Source organism: Equus asinus, chromosome 1 (genome assembly GCF_041296235.1).
Source record: "Equus asinus isolate D_3611 breed Donkey chromosome 1, EquAss-T2T_v2, whole genome shotgun sequence".
Lineage (NCBI taxonomy): Eukaryota > Metazoa > Chordata > Mammalia > Perissodactyla > Equidae > Equus > Equus asinus.
The window spans coordinates 101,236,812-101,254,070 of NC_091790.1; the positions used below are offsets into that span (position 1 = coordinate 101,236,812).

Here is a 17,259-nt window from a genome sequence, read left to right on the forward strand (position 1 = left end):
AGCTTCTGCCCAGTTGTGTTAAGAGTGACTAGCAGAAATCAGTTTGGACTTTTTTGTGCCTCTGCCTGAGTGTGTGTCAGGCCCCCTGGGAGCAGGGAGGGGTTCATGGGGCTGAGAGCCCTGACCTCAGGGAGAGTCTTTCCCTGGAGAGACCCTCTGTTCCTGCTAACCCCCACCTCTCAGGCTTGTCAGAGGCCCTGACTTCTGCCCTTCACCCTCAGCCCTGCTCAGCAGCCCAACCCAGCCCTACCTAGGCTGAGCTCTAGCGTGTGGGGACTGGTGGCTGGCAGGGCTATTTTAAGTCCAGTTCAGCGCCCTCCCCACCAAAGCTTTGCTACTGGCCACCTGCCGCCGCCTGTCGGGCCTGGAATGCTGAGTGGCAGTTGGCCAGGGTGGGGGCTGGGGACAGACTACTATAAAGCCGGGGTGCCTGGGAGGCAGCTGTCCCTGTTCAGAGACCGTCACGGTCCCCACCGCCACAGCCATGGCCACCCACCGCCTCGTGATGGTTCGGCACGGCGAGAGCACCTGGAACCAGGAGAACCGCTTCTGTGGCTGGTTTGATGCAGAGCTGAGCGAGAAGGGGGCCGAGGAGGCCAAGAGGGGAGCCCATGCCATCAAGGACGCCAAGATGGAGTTCGACATCTGCTACACGTCGGTGCTGAAGCGGGCCATCCGCACCCTCTGGACCATCCTGGATGGCACGGACCAGATGTGGCTGCCTGTGGTGCGCACCTGGCGTCTCAATGAGCGGCACTATGGGGGCCTCACAGGCCTCAACAAGGCGGAGACGGCCGCCAAGCACGGGGAGGAGCAGGTGAAGATCTGGAGGCGCTCCTTTGACATCCCTCCACCCCCCATGGATGAGAAGCACCCCTACTACAGCTCCATCAGCAAGGTGGGCGGCTCAGGGCACAGGAGGGAAGGCCTGGGGGTGGGAGCCCAAGTTGGGGGGCTGCTGTCTGGGGAGGGAACAGCAATGTGAATGCCCCCAGGAGCGTCGGTATGCAGGCCTGAAGCCTGGGGAACTGCCCACTTGCGAGAGCCTCAAGGACACCATCGCCCGGGCCCTGCCCTTCTGGAATGAGGAGATCGCCCCCCAAATCAAGGCTGGCAAGAGAGTGCTCATCGCGGCCCACGGGAACAGCCTTCGGGGCATCGTCAAGCATCTGGAAGGTGAGAGCCACCCTCCCATGGGGTGTGGGTGGAGGCGGGGGGGAGGAGGTGACACTCTGACCCCTGAACCAGTCAGCCCCCAGCTTCTCATTTCAGCAAAGTTCCTGCTGCCTGGTTGAGGCAGCTTTGCAGATGTCAGTGCCCAGGGGTGCAGCTTTCAAAGAGAATTGAACTGGGAGGGCTGAGAAACCATTTAAAAAACTGCTTTGCACGTTTTTGTTTCATTTCCACATATGTACTAGGATACTGTGTAAAATGAGTCTCCTTCTGAAGACTGTGAGTAAAAACATTGCCACAGGGGCTGAGGGGCCCAGGGCTGGCCCAGTTTCCAACACAAACCCTGGGGGAGGTGGGAAGGCTCAGGAGTGGTATGTTACCCAAGGACCCAGCTGGGAAAAGGCAGGGCTGTCTGGCTCCAAATCCATTTGATGAGTGACCCTGGACAAGTCACTTGACTCGCTGGGCCTCAACCACCCACTCTGGGGTTGGTTGTGGGGGCCTCATGGGGCTCCTCCCAGTACTGCCTGCTGCTGGATATGGGGCAGGACAGGGGGCAGGGCCCCACCGCCTCTAGTTCCCAGGACCCCAGCTCACACCCACTCACTCCAGGCTGGTAGTGGGGTTCCCACTAAAGAGCAGAGGGCAGACTTTCCTCACATGATGGGCCGCTCTGCTGGCTTCCTTCGACTACCACCTGAGACAGTTCCAGGGGCCCACAGGATTTTCAGACATCAGCACAGTCTAAGTTTGCATCTGAATGGCCTTCACACCTGTTGAGAAGGTGGGAAGGGGAACACAGGTAGGGTGATGGGCCCTAACCTTTCTGCTCCTGGGAGTTGATGGGGAGCTGGCCAGAGCACAGACAAGCAGGCCTGAGCCCTGGCCAGCCTGTCTGCCCTCCCCAGGATGCTGTGGCCACAGAAACGCCTCGCACCAGGTGCTGAGCCCAGGAGATGGAACGACCATCTTCTGCCCCTCCCTTCTGGGGGCTTCCTGCAGCCCACATGCCTCTCAGCCCTGTCTGGGAGAAAAGGATGCACCAAGGTGAATGTGACTAGGGTCTCCCACTGCCCAGAGAACACTCTCTTAAGCCTTCCTTACGCCGAGAGAGTGGGGTGACGGGAATACTAAAGGTCAGCTGCTATTCCAGGCCAGGGGCTGCAGAGGCCGGCAGGGTCGGGTTTCCCCAGGAAACCTTACCCTTTCCACCTGGCAGCCTCCTGTCCACCTTGGCCAGGGGAGGCCCTTCTCCCTGTTCCTCCTCCACCTCCTTTCTCAGGAGCACTCCTGCTCCTCTGCTCAGGATGTCTAGAATTTAGAACTCTCTAGAAACCAAACGTCTACCGTCTTTCTTGAACCCAAACATCCACTGGTCTGGCCAGAGTTCCCATCAGGCTGAGGAGACTGATGGTGCCACCCCAGGTCACGGTGGCTCAATCTTCGGTTTACCACGGCTATTTCTGTATGTCGCTCTGTCTCACTCAGTTCTGCCTTGACCTTCTCTAGGCACATTTCTGTGGCCTTGCTGTCGGGGCGGAACGGTTTCTGCCAACCAACCAGGTCTGTGGCTCATAAAGGTCACGGAGGCGGCTGAATGCAAGAGCAGGCAGCTGCCTAGTGGACAGGCTGGGAGTGGTTAAGGACTGTTCCTCCGTTCCAGGGATGTCCGACCAGGCCATCATGGACCTGAACCTGCCCACGGGGATCCCCATCGTGTATGAGCTGGATGCAGCACTGAAGCCCACCAAGCCCATGCGGTTCCTGGGTGACGAGGAGACTGTACGGAAGGCCATGGAGGCTGTGGCTGCCCAGGGCAAGGCCAAGTGAAGGGTGGGCTCTGGCAATAAAGGCTGCTCCTCCCACTGCCTTGAGTCCAGCGTGGCCCCAGCATGCCTGGCACGTGGGCTGGCAGATGCCCACCCCCTAGCGCTCCCTCAGGGCTGGCTCCACAGGCCTGGAACCTGGGCTTCCACAAATGCTGCCCCAGGGGGCCTGGCCCCTGCTGCCTGCCCAGCGCACCCTATTAGGTGTGGGGACCCCAGGAACCAGGGGAAGGAGCCTCGTCCCCATCCGTGGCTATCAGGTAGCTCCTAACAAGCCCCTATGGTGACACTCAAAGCTGAGGAGCCACTTGGTAACCTTGCTCTAGAAACAGGGTGCCTAGGGTTACCTAGGGGGTGTTCAAGTGACCAAGCCCTCCCCGTGGTGAATGAGGACTGCAGCTAGGACACCGCTTCGTGGCCAGCTTCCTTCAAATGGGTTGTCCCCTGCTGTCCCTGCAGCCCTAGGGCAGGCAGAGAAGGTGGTACCCTGAGCCCTGCCTCCTGAGTGTCCCCTTGTCTGGGCACAGATCAGCCAACAGCTGGCCTCAAAGTTGGCAACCTGACTCATGGGGCCTCCATAGCTGAGGCCTGTCATCTTCATGAGAGAGAAATCAGGACACAGTGAGGCCTGCCTGCAGCTCTGCCTAAGGGGCAAACAGGACAGGCCACCTGTCACCAGGTGGGAAGGAGGCACAGGGCTTGGCCACCACCTGGGTCCAGTGACCTCCACAGCACAGCCTTCACCCCAAGCCGCTTCCACCTAGCGCTTCCCAAGGCACAGGAGGAACTGTAATGTTCCAGGCACCTCACTCACTCCACACCCACGGGCACACACGCTCTGTCCCGCATGGGCGGAGGCTCTACGTAGCAGGGAGCAGGGTGGCCTTTGGCCCCTCCCAGAGAAGTGAAACGCAGGAGGCTGACTTCAGTCACAACTTAACATTTATGCCTCTTCCAGGTGGCTAAGGGTCGGCCAGTGGTGCACACACATGCACACCGCAGACACCCACGCAAGGGTTTGTTTCCACAGAGGGGCATTCAGGCTACGACAGGGTCATCAGAGCTGGGGCCTATGTGGGGCAATTCTTACTTCAAAGGCAGAAATGGGCAGGCTGGCACAGAGGTAGAGGGAAGACAGCAGGCGCAGGCCACTCTGGTTACTTTTCCTGAACTGGAATCCGTTGAGAGGCGCACATAGGCCAGCAGACAGGAGTGAGCCACACGGAAGGTCACATTGTGTCCGTTGATGTTTTCACATCTTCCTTAACACACTCAGATGGGGGATTGGTCATTTCTGTCCCCACTGCCCACAGCCCAGGCAGAGGGGCAGGGAAGGGGGAGTAAAGAGAGGATCCAAAAAGATGAACTACGCTCCTCACACTGTCAGGACCCACTCTGACTTTGGTCATAAACTCTAAGTTCACTGTTCCCAAGGGTTACCAAACGCTGTAGCCACCACCCCTTAGAGCCAAGAGGAAAAGGAGAAACAGGAAGTACAGAGGAGGCCTTTAGATGCCCCTGCTCAGACCCTACAGCTTGGCAGTGCTATTCTCCTTAGGCAGAGGTCACCAAGGGGCTGGCCGTGGGCAGGGCTCTGCTCAGTGTCCTCTGTTGGGGTCAAGGCCAGGCTGGTTGGGAGGGCCTGGGAGGCTGCTGGAAGCATGTTTTAGAATTACCAGGTTATTGCTGCATTTGGGGTGACAGGCTGAGCCACTCAAGACAGAGGGAGCCCGAGGGCTTGTCCTCATGGGAGGCGGCAGGGTCTCATTCCTGGAAGGGTGCCGCACCCAACTCTCACGCCACCTCCTCCAGCAAGAAGGAAACCACGTCAGGGTGGGGAAGGGAAGGATGGGCCTCAGCCTTGGCCAGCAGTGGAGGGTCCTCACTCAATGAGCTCTACATAGTTGGCGGGAAACATGCCAAAGTGGCCATCGGGCCCATAGCCACGCCACCAGCCTTCGTCGATCACCTCGATGCCCGTGATGAGGTTCTCAGGGTCAAAGGAGATCTCAGTCTCGTCGGCTGCAAAGAGGGTGAGCCCAGATGCTACACTGGGGGCCCTGGGGCCCTGGGTGCCAACCCCAGCCTGTCCCAATGCTGTCCCCAAAATACACCTTCCTATAGGGTCTTGCTCTGGGCCTACTGTTCCAGCAAAAGGCTGGAGTACAGTACTTCCACACATCAGCCTGCTCCCCAAGGCCTCCACCCAGGGTCACCTGGGACACCAGAGTCTAGGCCTGGCTCATCTCTCTAGTCATACCTTCAGGCTCTAGAACACAGCTGGCAACTGGAAGTGTCCACCCCACTCTCCCCTCTCACCCTCCTGTCTTCTACCACCACCTGGGGCTGTCCCCCCGAGGGAGCCCCAGAACCCTATTTCCTGATCCCGGGCCCTGTGGTCTGAGGTGGCTGGGCCACAGCACGTTACCTGCCTGGTAGTCGTAAAGGGCCCGGGCACAGAGCCCTTTCCCACTCAGACCCGGGTAGGGGTCTACATGCTCAGAGCCAGGATCTTGCTGCACCTGCCCATGGACAGGAAAGAAGAAGAGAAGTTAGGGCTCCTGGTTAGCACAGACTTGGCCCTGCCCAAGGTCAGAACTCAGAGGCCTGGGGAAAGAGGCAGGGCATGTGGACGGTGGGGCTGCTCCAAAACTGCTAAGATCATCCATGCGCAGTGAGCCATGGAATAGCCAGGTATCCCACCATCAGTACGGCACGTGGCCCATGCACAGCCTTGCCCTGCTGCAGGGAACCCACCATTGGGGGCTCCTCATAGAGGGTCTCCTGCTCTGGGGGCTCCTCATACACGGCCTCCTCTTCTGCCTGCACTGGACCAGGAGGGGCGCTGGGTGCCGGCTCCTCACGGAGATCTGCATGGGAGGACACAGCCTGCTTGGACCCCAGGGAGGGGAGAGGACATCCCCCGGCTCCCTCCCACAGCCACCTTGGGATGGCCATGGCTTGCCTGCCCTGGGCCTTGACGTGGCCTGAGTCGGCTCCCTGACCAGGGTGGGCTCTGGCTGGGTGAGCTGCTTCTGCAGGAAGGGGCTCCTCAGCTTGCCTGCAAACCAACGGTAAACACACAGGACATCATGCAGCTGGAAAGGGGGAAGAATGTGCAGTCTCCACCTTTTCTGTGTCCTGCACTGCCCAGAGGGTGGACCCGTCCTGAGATAGTGGCCATCACACAAGGGCACATAGGGACACATGGCAGCTACAGAACCACAGCCTGGTATGTACACATCACACTCACACACCAGTATGCTCTAAGCAGCCCCTCAGGGGCCACGTGCAGTATGGGAGAGCTGGCCAGCAGCAAGTGCAGTCCTGTGTCCTCTGGGGGCCAGAAAGGTGACTGATGCAGGCCGCTGGGATCTAGCTAACAGCCCAACATGTGAACTGTTCCAGGGTTTACAGGGCTGGGGCTGGACAGGCCTCCACTCTGGAGCCACACATGGCCCCTCCTCTCCCACCAGGTCTCTGTAGGACAAGGCCAAGGGTAGAAAGGGACACCTGGGTCCCAGGCTCCCCCTCCCAGAAGCTGCCCTCATGAGCACAGGCTCTCCTTATGCATTTGCCTGTCAACTTCTGACACATCTGTCACTACCTCAGAGGGTCCTACACTGGGACCCCAGGCTCCCCACCTGTCTGCCCTGCCTCATGGCTAAGCCCAGAGGGAAGTCTCACCTGGCTGGGGGCTGGGGATAGATGTGGTAGACATGGCCCTCTCCTTCTGCTTGAAAATCTCCCGTGGGTGTGCTGGCTGTTGACAGACAGGCTCCTGGGGGAGCACACGTGGACCAGCAGTGCGTGAGGACCCAGGAGCCTATCAGCCTGCCTGGATCCCGGCAGCTGTGGGGGGCAGCCAGGATGCAAAACCCTGGAGCTGAGGGGCTCACAGGCCTCTTCTAGGACCAGGCTGAGGTCCTCGCCAGGCTGAGCTTCTGCCCTTCGCTCTCCCCTCCACTGCCATGTCTGATGTACCAACATGTGTCCCAGGTTCCAATCTGCCCCAGCTGGCTGCAGGACCCTTGCAGTAACCCCCTCCCTTAGGCCTGCTGCGCTGGGCCCGTGTGTCAGAAGAAACCCCGATGGCTGCCGTGGCACACAGCAGGCAGCCTCCAGGCCTGTCCATGACGAGCCCCAGCAGATGGGGGACTCCCACAAGTTACTGTGACTGGCCCCTTTGGGTGGGCACGTCCAAGTCTCACCTGCTCTTCTCTGTTCCTCGAAACCACTTCCTGCTGCTCATACTTCCTGCTGGGAGGGCAGAGGGAAGAGCTGCAGCCCAGCCCCAGCCCATTCCTCGCCTGCCTCCAGGGGATGCTCCCAGGGAGAAGCAGAGAAGGTTCCAAGGCAGGCCCCAGGTGGCAGCCACCCACCTCTCCTCTGGGGCCTTACCTCTGGGGGCCGGCTTCGCCATCCTGCTCCAGATAGAGCTGCTCGCGGCGTGCGGCCTCACGCAGCTCCCGCTCCCGCCGCTCCTGCTCCAGCTGCTGCCGCTCCTGCTCCAGCCGCCGCTTCTCCTCCTGCCTGCGGTTTTCCTCTTCCTTCTGCAGGGAGAGCCGCACCCGCCTGCCCCTCTCAGCCCCTGCACTGCCCTTGCCCCATTCTGCCCAGGCAGCCTGCACAGTGACATGGTCAAGTGTGGGCTCGAGTGACACTCACTCGTCTTGTTACTTAACCCCTCTAAGTCTCAGTTTGACCATCTGTAAACAGTTACTAACAAGAACATTTGCTCTACAAGCTTATTGTAAAAAAAACTGAGACACAGCGAGTAAAATACTCACTACCTGCCTGGCACATAGGAGACGCTCTACAAGTGTCAGCTACTGTCATGGTGCCCAGGCAGCACTCACCTCTGCTTTGGCCCAGAAGCTGTCTTTGCCAACTCTTTTGATCTCAGATACAGCGTTGGTCTTCTGGTACACAGAGCCCTGTGAAGGACAGAAGATTCACTACAAGGCCATTGGCGGGACCACAGACTACAGCAAGAACCATTAGGCTGGCAGCTGGCGGAGGCAGTAGTGGTGGCCCAGTGAGCCCCAAGGAGACTGATACCAAGATGGCCTGGAAGGTTCTGGAAACCGCCAAGCAGAAGCTCAACCCAGACAACACTGGAGGCTCTGCGGCTGCTCCAGGCCCTTGGGGATGGAAACCAGGGGCCATTCCCAGGAGGCCGGTCTATCAGCCTCAGACAGCTGACTGCCACAGCAGTGCCCACGGAATCTCCACAGACCCCAGCTATGCATCAGGGGACCTGGCTCCCCACCCAGCACCAGGGCCCCAGGCCCATAGGTGTCTGGCCACAACTTGAATGGGCCTGCCTTGTCTGCCACTTGAAGTTCCTCCATAGCAGCCACCATCCAGGGCTATGGAGGACACACTGGTGGCACGGCCTTGAGGGTGGCTAAACTGTCCCTGCAGAGAGCCTCTGACCACACGAAGCTGGCATAAGAGGCTCCAGAAGAGCCAGTCAAACCACCAGGCAGAGTCAAGGGCCGCTCCTCATGCCCACTACCACTTGCCTCACCAGGAGGCAGCTCCTGCTCCCGGCAGGCATGCAGTCACCATCTGCACCTCGATCCGGCTCGGGGACTGGAAGCTAGGCAGGTAGGAGCCGAGACCCGCAAGGGATAAGCACCGAGGGCAGGTCCAGCCCATCTGGACACTGGGAACTGCACTCTCCTCCCCCACCGCCCTTGGCCCAGGCAGCACTCACCACTGGGGCCTGGGGGCCTGTGTCCTGGAAGCGGCTGCTCTCCTTGTGGAAGGTGTAGTTGGCACCTGAGGCCCTGGCCACCTTCTGCATGATGCACTCGGGCTCCACATCCTCCTCGGCCCTTGCGTTGATGGTCACGTGGGCCCCCTACAGCAGGAGCAGCACTTAATGAGAGGCACTGCAACTCCAGGAGAGGACAGGCCACACACTGCAGTCTGCATAGCACAGACATTGGCTGCATGGGGCTCAGGGTCAGGAGACCCCACTGGGAAACGAGGCACACTCTCCCTAAGCCCTCAGACAAACTACCTTGAGGCAAACCCCTTGTACTTTCCCCAGCTCGTGTGTGAGGCCCTTGTGCTCCACGGCCCCGTGGCTTGTTCTGTGGTTGCACTTCAGTAGGCAGCTCAGGCGTTAAAGGGCCTCTTTCTAATCAATGAAAACTAACCTTAAGAGGCATCTGGAAACAAGCACATTTTCTACAAAAAGTGAGCCACCGACTTCTTCCTGAGAAGGCAGACACACGACCTCGCTGTTGCTAAATATCCAATAAACTCGGGTTCCTCTTTCAGCTCCTTGATGGAGAAACTGAGGCATATGTAAGGAAGCACTGGCAGAACCAGAAATCAAAGTCCCGAGTCTCCTTGTCGGTAACCAAAGAAATGCAAAAAGTTACCTGACAAGCGAACAGCAAACACTTTTGAAACTAAACCAGGTTTCGTTATATGATGACTGACATAAATCCAAGCAGAAATGGACTGGAAAGGGATGTATCAAAGGGAGTATGCATGTTGAGGTATTGGGCATAAACAGCTTTCCCTTATCTCCAAATCCTGACAACACTGCCAAATGTTTACAGTACTCATAAAACAAACAGACCCCAAGGCCTCGCCTTGCCCCAGGACCAGCTCTAGCACGGTCCTCCTTGTAGTCCATTGTTCTTCCCCACTGAGGCCAGCCTGCAGGTGGCTCTGGCCACATCCTGGCCTCCTGCGCACCTGCTGAGCAAGAGTTGAGCAGTCTCTGGTCATGCCCTGAAGTCCAAATGGAGTATGGGGACGTGGGGCACACTTCCTACTCTGGCTGAAATTCCCACTCACACCAAGGAAGCCTGGTGCCTGGCGAACCCTGTGAGGCCGTTTGGGAGCAGCTCTCACCTTCAAGAAGCTGGCCATGGTGCTGACATGGTTGGCGCATGCTCCCTTCCGCACATCATTCACGCCCTCGCCCGTCTGCAACACAACACACCCACCATGACCCTCCAATTCCCGGATATGACCCAGGCCTCCTCGCTAAGCCAGTGCCCTCCCCAGGACTCAGCAGCTTCCCTGGGTCCCAGGAATGAGAAAGCTGCATCCCCAAAGCAAAGGACAAGGTGAGACCCACACCTCTTAAGTCAGAGAGGTTCTTGGAGCAGGACAGCTACCAGCTTCCACTGTGGGTGGTCACCTCTGAATTCCCTAGTCCCAACCCAGGGGGCTCTGTTCCATTAGAGCCCATGTCCTGCCTTCCCAGCTCTTCTCCAGGCCCTCTGCTCCCTCAGAACGACTATCCTAAGAGGGACAAAGACAAGTGTGCTGGTTTGTATCCCACTTTGCAGGAGTAATTCTGGGCTTGGAGGGTGAATTCTATGCTAGCCAAGGCCCCAGGTATTCTTTGGGCCACAATGAATTAATCCACTATTCTGTTGATTCACCAAGCTATCCTATAATCAAGTCCTCCTCTGCTCGAATCATGAAAGGGTAAGGGGGAAAGCAGAAAAGGGATCTTTCCTGAGTCATGCCTAGACGAGAACTCGGAGCTCTCAAGTTTCACATACCCAGTTGATGAGGACAAACTTGGGCAGGCCGGAGTTGGGGTCCTTCACCCTGCAGAAGGCGTACATCACCTTCCCACTGTTGAGCTCCTCCACCATCTCCTCCAGGCCCCCCTCTGCAGCAGTCACAAAGAGGGTGAGAGGTGGCCCAGGCATACCTGTCTACCCCGGCACCCAGTGCACCAGGAAAGGAAACCCAAGCTGCCTCTGCACCAGGTTCTCAGCCCCACCTGCGTCAGAAGCCCATTCCTGGGCCCACCCCAACTAAGCTGATTGATGAGAGCTGGTAGGATCCAGGATCTGCACTTGTGGCAAGCACCTCAGCTGATTTTTGTTTTACCCACACTAGTCTAAAAACCACTCCTGTAAACCCACAGGTAATTCTAGAAATAAAAATGTCATTTCTACTACATATCAGGCACCAGACTTCCAAATGGAGGGTCTCTGTGACTATTTTACCACTGCCTGGACCCTACAAAGGGCCTCCTGTGACTCACCTCGCCCTCACCCACGTGTCTGCTCAGACTCCAGGGCCACCCAGAGCGTCCCAAGCAAATGGGAATGTCCCACAGCAGTGCACGGGCTCAGATCTTAGACTCTCCGAGTGAGGATGCAGGAGTGATACGGGCACAGGAGCGGGCCACCCTAGGCCATTCGCCCCTGACACTGAGGCTGTGGGCCCCAGCATGTACTAGAGTTTGCAGTTCTTATCAGGTCTCCAAAGCTTCTCAGGTTACAAGGAGGCATGGCTCAGGGATTCTGGCTATTGGGCTCCAAGAACCTGGGCAGTCCTGCGCCCCTGCTCTGGGCACCCAGGGCAGAGCCCCATGAGTACCACTGGGGATGGCAGTAGGAACGTGGCTGCTGAACTCTGCAACTCTCATGAGAACACGATCAGTGGCAGTCTCTAGAAACAGGACCATCAGGGAGAGGTGCTTGAAAGAGGGAAGGGCTTTCTATCAACAAGTCACCAGAACCACTCGTGTGGCAAGCAGAGAACATGCTGGCGAATAAGAGCTGTGTCACTTGTGTCAGGTGAGATGGCCTTGAGCACAGGGAGGAGTCAGGAGTATCAGCTGGGGGACTGCAGGTTATAGCCCACCGTCTCTGGCCCAGCACTCTGACAGCCTCTGCCCAGCGCCAGCCAAGAGCCTGTCTTTCCTGCAGAGACCTCCTGTCACCCTGTATCCAAGTAGCACTTTTCCAGGTCAACCCTGTCCCGGCTGACCACGTGCACTGATGCTACCTCTCCTTGGTGAGGGTGAGCCCCTGAGTACACTGAGCCCACAAGGAAGAAGACAGACAGAAGGATGAGTATGTACCTTCTCCTGCTCCACCAGTACCCAGTTCTGTGGGACTGCCAGCCCCCAAGCTGCAGCCAGGGCTAGGAATGCAGCATGGGCCAGGCCATGGGCTGCCTGAGAGCTGGAGGGGGCCAGCCTGTTTCTCAGCTCAGCTCTCCTCAACTACAACACTCAGAGAGAGCAGTGCTGCCCTGCACCACCAGGTGCAGAAAGCCAAGGAGTTATTTTCACTTAGAAACATGTGAAACCCAGAGCTGGCCAGAAGTGTGAGTGGTGGGGACCCCATATTGCTCAGCGGAGCCCCCTGTTCCGCCTGGCTGGCTGTAGCCACTGTGCCTTGTCCACATCCTGATTAGGGGACCAGGAATTCCCCAACATTGACACTGACATGAGGTGGGTCCATCTTTAGCTGAGGGAGATGTCAGTGCAATCACGCCACATGCAAGGGACATTTGTGAGCCCTGAGCCCCCTTCTTCCTGCTGTGAAGGCTGAAATGCCAGCCAAGATGGAGTACTGACTGTCACAACTCTCTCCCTGTCACACACCTCACCCTCCCTCCCCGTCTCCTGCCTCCTGATGCCTCCAAGAGCCCATCTGCTTCCTCGTGTGGTCATACTCACCCCCAGTGCCAGCCACACGGATGTCATTGCTGTTGCCTTCATAAGTAAAGAGAGCCCTGAAACAAGACAAACAGGCTCTGTAGCCAGTGCGTTGGGTGCTGTCTGCCCTCATGCTACCCACCAAGGCTTCTTGCCACACCCCAAAGAGCTCAGCTCAGTAACACTGTGGGCTGACACGGGCCCTACTTGACCTACTAGGCGGGGTCTCAGTAGGCCACTGGGCCTCCCAGAGCTGCACCTTCTCAGCTTTGAAGCTGGGATGAGGCCAGCCTGACTCACCACAGGAGCTTGTTGTGAGGGAGAAACCTATGGAGACAGTGAGCCCACATCTACTTCAAGGAACACTAAGCAGAAAAGTTTTATGGCAACTTTCTATACATTTGTGTGTGAAATACTCCCCTGGCTACCAGGTATGTGGATGTGAAAAGACAAAGATACTGCATCCAAAGCACCCCAAGGAGAAGCAGGAAGGAGGAATACACACATCAGGCACCTTGGAAGGCTGCCTGATACCCTTATGCATGTCTGCTCCGCCTTCCAGAAAGCCGCAAGGGTTGGTGGAGCAGTTCTCTCTGGGCTCGGGACTCTTCCGGCAAACACAGACTTTTACAGGTTGCATACGGCATCAGAAACCACAGGGGCCACAACTCCACATGAAGTCAGCCCCTCACAGGGCAAGTGCTACATCTAGCAGAGCATTAACCTTCCACAGGTGACCGTGGGCCACACCTTTCTTCTCCTCTAAGACTATTCATAGGAACTCTAAAAAAGACTCGGATTTATATACTTGTGCCCGAGAAGTGTTGAGGAAATATGGTAAATTTTATTAAATCTGGGCCATGGAAGGTCCCTTGATCAGAACAAAGGTTACTCAAGGAGAACTTTCTGGAAGAGGTGGCTTCCCTGCAGTCCGCACAGAGCACAGCCATCAGCACCACCTCAAGTCAAAGGCAAAACCCGATCTAGTGTGCCATCTCCCCATGCTTCCAAGCACAGGCTGCTGAGGCCTGCCAGACAGGAGCTCCTGGGGCGACAGTCTGACAGGAACCAAATCAGCTAGCACTCGGCTTCCCCAGGGCCTTGCTAACGCCACTGGGCAGAGCTGCCTATGCCCGAGAAAATAGGAAGAAAGAAGACCCAGGCCCAGCAGATCTAGCTGGTAGGAGGATAGGCTGCGACGAAAGACCCACTGCTTCCCAGGAGAGGAAAGGGAATACAGAAGGAAAGACACCAAAAGGAACACTCAGAGAAACAGGAAAAGACGACATGGGAAGTGGTGGATGTCCAGACTCTGGAGGCCGGAGTCCTGGCCAGCCCTTCTCCTGCAGGAAAGAGTCCCATTTCTCTCAAAGGCTATAAAACCCTGGCTGCAGAAGATGGAGACACCGGACAAGCAGCAGGGGACAAAGGTGGCTGCTCGGCCCAGCTCTTCCAAGAAGGGATCTAGCAGCTGCTAAGAGCCATGCTGTGTGCCTGCCACCTACCCCTCCACTCTGGGCTCCAGGCTGAGCCACCTTCTTGAATGTTCCCAGTTCAGAGGCTCATTCCCACATTCAGTCGTTCTATGCTTCCTTCAAATCGACATGGAAAAAAAAATGGCATGCCAGCCTGTGCACATCACAAGGAGTATGGAGCACCTGACAATTCAATCCTTCCTTCCAAAAACATGTACTGAGAACCTGCTGCTTGCTAGTCATGGGAATAAAGCAAGGAAGAATCCCTAAGAGGCTCCACCCATGGAACTCACTTTCTACCAGGAGACAAAAAGAAATACACAAATCAACAGTAACATACTGTCAGATAGTGCAGTGGGTACACGAGGGGGACAAACCTGCCACGACCTAGGGGAAGAACAACTTGGGGAACCGAGAGAAAGAGCCAAGATGGAAAGCTGACGCTGTGGCTGTTCCCCACTCCACCTGGCTTGAGGCCTGGCCCAATGCCACCCACTCTACATGTGAGACCTTGCACGATCCACCCAGCTGGAAATCACCTCTTCTGGCTCTGATATCCAATACCACCTTTTCTGTATCTCCTCAGTCCATCCTTCATCTGAGTATCTACTGCCCCAAGGACAGACAGAGGGCCCACCTCATCCCTTCCTGTGAAGAGAGAAAGGTCAAGAAAACCAATAAGGAGTCTGGCACGTGTCCAGAGGAAGTCAGACAGGGAGATAGGAAGATGTGACTACAGCCAGGAAGCTAGAAATCAAGGAAGGCCTCTCCAAGAAGGTAACCTTAGAGATGAGAAGTGAAGTCTGGGGAGCCCCAAGGATGACATGGAAGGGCACTCCAGGGAGAAGCAGCAGCAAGGGCTCTGAGGAACCAGCTGGCAAGTTTGAGGAAGAGAAAGGTGGCTAGAGTGGTGTAAACAGGTGTGGCCACAATGTGGTAAACAGGAGGGGCCAGCAGGAAGGGAGGCCAAGAGCCCAGCCATGCAGGGCCTGTCAGCCACGGCGAGGAGTCTAGGCTATATTTAATGTGCAACAGGAAGCCACTGTAGAGTTTAAGCAAGGAAGTGACATGGTCCAGATATTTTTTCAGCTAGTGAGTGGGGACCTGCCACACAGTATCTGGTGAGATACTTAATGGCTGTGACAATGAAGGCAGAGGCCAGGGGATCATGCTGCTGAGTGGTATGACCCGAAGTCATGCAGCCTGGGAGAGAGTGAGGAGACTGGTGAGATGGGTGCGCTCTGACTAGGTGAGAGGAAAGAGGAGCCTCGGCACCCTCATGAGGGACAAAGAGGAGATGGCATCCCAGGTGGTAGCACACAGCTCCGGTAAGAAGCCCAAGAACAGGCTGGAAACACGGGAGGCCTGCAGAGGGAAGCCTGAACTGCCGGCTGCACTGTGGGATATCACCCCCCCAAACCAGTGACAGTACCTGAGAAGACTGAGGATGAAGACATACCTGGAGGGAACACCCATTAAGAGGCCCAGAAAGGGCTACACCGGATGATTAAGCACACATAAAGGAGCACACCCCTAAGTGGGCAGGACTGCGGAGGAGCAAAGATGCTTCCAGGCTCTAACGTCAGGTGGCCTCACATGGATGTGAAAATGGGGCTCTCAGTGTGGAGGTACTTTTAACAGGGTTGGAGTAACAGCAGAGGCCTAAGAGTCCCCTGAGAATAGAAGTGGGGCCGGGTAGGTGGCTGACATCTAGAACTCTCCTCAGAGAAGTAACAGTGCCTGCTGGATGGGTGAACTTCTGAGGAATTATAAAGAAGAGAAGGCAGAGAATTCCTATTTGTTACCAGACATCCTTCCCTAATTAGAATAGATGTGTTCCAAACAGAGGACGTCCTGCTTGGCTCCTCTGAAAAATTGTGGACAAGAGCCATGCGGGGCGCCCACATCGACTGCGCCCCAGGCACAAGAGGAGTCTGCAGATTCAGCAGACCTAGGCAGCTCGTGTTCAGAAGCTCTTCCCCAAAAGGCCAGGGCTGAAGGAAAGGGAAGGCTACTGAGTCCTCAGTGTCACAATAGTACACTATATGAAAGCCACTCTGTGCTGGGCACCAGGGAAAGCAGATGAGAAAGCAGGAGCACTTGACAAGTGGAGATGAACTAGTCACATTAGCACAGCCGTGCCAGCGGGCCCTGTTCCAGGCAATGGGAAAAGGCTCCCCAAAGCCGATCACCTTAGTCCATCATACTCAGCATATTTCTTAGAACCGGAAGTGCCCAAAATTGGTAAGTGAAAGCAATTTAAGCAAATGGGAAAGTTACAGAGAATTGCCTCACACAGCTACCACTGCTTGCCCAACAAAGAGCTGACCCTGTGTGTGGGATGCCCAGGGCTATCTCAGAGACTTCAGATCCAGGCTTCCAGTACTATAAAGCCCCATCCACTGCATGAGAAGACCTAAACACTGACAGCCTATCGCAGGCTATCACGGGGAGGCGGAGGGAAGATGGGACCTTCTTAAACATAGGTAGCCAGCATCCTTGTTTCCTTCATCTCCCCATGGCTCAGGCACAGGAAAGAGTATTCTTTGAAGAACGGAGGTTTCTGAAACCCACATTCACAGAAAACCAGGGATCAAACCCCCGACCTCCTTGTCTGAAGCCTCCGGGGCAAGGCTCCCATTCCCAGCCAGGCTGCCAGACCGCACTCCGAGGCCCACCCCTGAACACAGCGTTTGGAAGAAGGCAGGCGTGGCTTCCGCTTTCTCACGGAGGGCTGTGGAGGGCCCCTCAGTGCAGGGAAGTCCCGGGCAGGAAAGGAGAAGCTGGGAAGCCACCAAGCAGAGCCAGATACAGAACCCAACATGGAGGCCCGCGGAGTGGAGACCCGAGGCCAGGGCGGGGGGAAGGGCTGGCGACTCACTGGGCCCCCAAGCCCAGTTTAACGTTCCCACGCACGGCGGGGCACGGGGTGACGAGGCTGCAGACAGCACCTCTCGGAGGCGGCACAGGTGTGGGGCAGGCAGGTGAGCCCCGGTTCACCTGCGGCCGCGCGGCTCCGCGCCTCCTGGTTCCCCCGCCCCCGGCCCGCGCCCGGCCCAGCCCGCCTCGACGCCCACCAGTCGGTTGGGGACTTCTCAGTGACCACCCGCACGTAGGCCTCTTGCAGAGCTGGCCCGTTCCGGCTCAGGTTTACAGCCATGGCCGCCCCCGCGGTGCTCTCGCCGCTCCAGCAGCTTCTGCGCCCGGCCCGCCCCCGACGAGAGGAAGCCCCGCCCTCCCTGACGGCCGGAAGCGGAAGCTGTGTGGGCGGGGCGGGGCGGGGCGAGCGGGCGTCTCCCAGTCGGGCGTCGGAAAAGCCCTGCGGGAGGGGTGGGAACCTTCC

The 17,259-nt window shown here is 57.3% G+C and overlaps 2 protein-coding genes across 3 annotated transcripts; one reads left to right on the plus strand and one right to left on the minus strand.

The window, feature by feature from the left end:
- Positions 1–219: 219 nt before the first annotated feature.
- On the plus strand, positions 220–3,041 carry PGAM2 (phosphoglycerate mutase 2). The gene is made up of 3 exons (XM_014828317.3): positions 220–898; positions 996–1,176; positions 2,837–3,041. Exons 1-3 carry the CDS (start codon positions 485–487, stop codon positions 3,001–3,003), a joined length of 762 nt encoding a protein of 253 aa, XP_014683803.1. The 5' UTR covers positions 220–484; the 3' UTR covers positions 3,004–3,041.
- Positions 3,042–3,923: 882 nt separating this feature from the next.
- Positions 3,924–17,180, minus strand: DBNL (drebrin like). Of its 2 annotated transcripts, none has more exons than XM_014828316.3 (13): positions 16,994–17,180; positions 12,463–12,518; positions 10,541–10,653; positions 9,879–9,953; positions 8,722–8,868; positions 7,859–7,936; positions 7,401–7,552; positions 7,211–7,256; positions 6,687–6,780; positions 5,965–6,060; positions 5,757–5,869; positions 5,428–5,521; positions 3,924–5,021 (listed from the first exon to the last, which is right to left on the minus strand). In XM_014828316.3, exons 1-13 carry the CDS (start codon positions 17,074–17,076, stop codon positions 4,882–4,884), a joined length of 1,287 nt encoding a protein of 428 aa, XP_014683802.1. In that variant the 5' UTR covers positions 17,077–17,180; the 3' UTR covers positions 3,924–4,881. The 2 variants fall into 2 exon arrangements, with proteins under 2 accessions (XP_014683802.1, XP_070360344.1); XM_070504243.1 differs by having other exon boundaries at positions 7,211–7,259; positions 16,994–17,177.
- Positions 17,181–17,259: the final 79 nt, after the last annotated feature.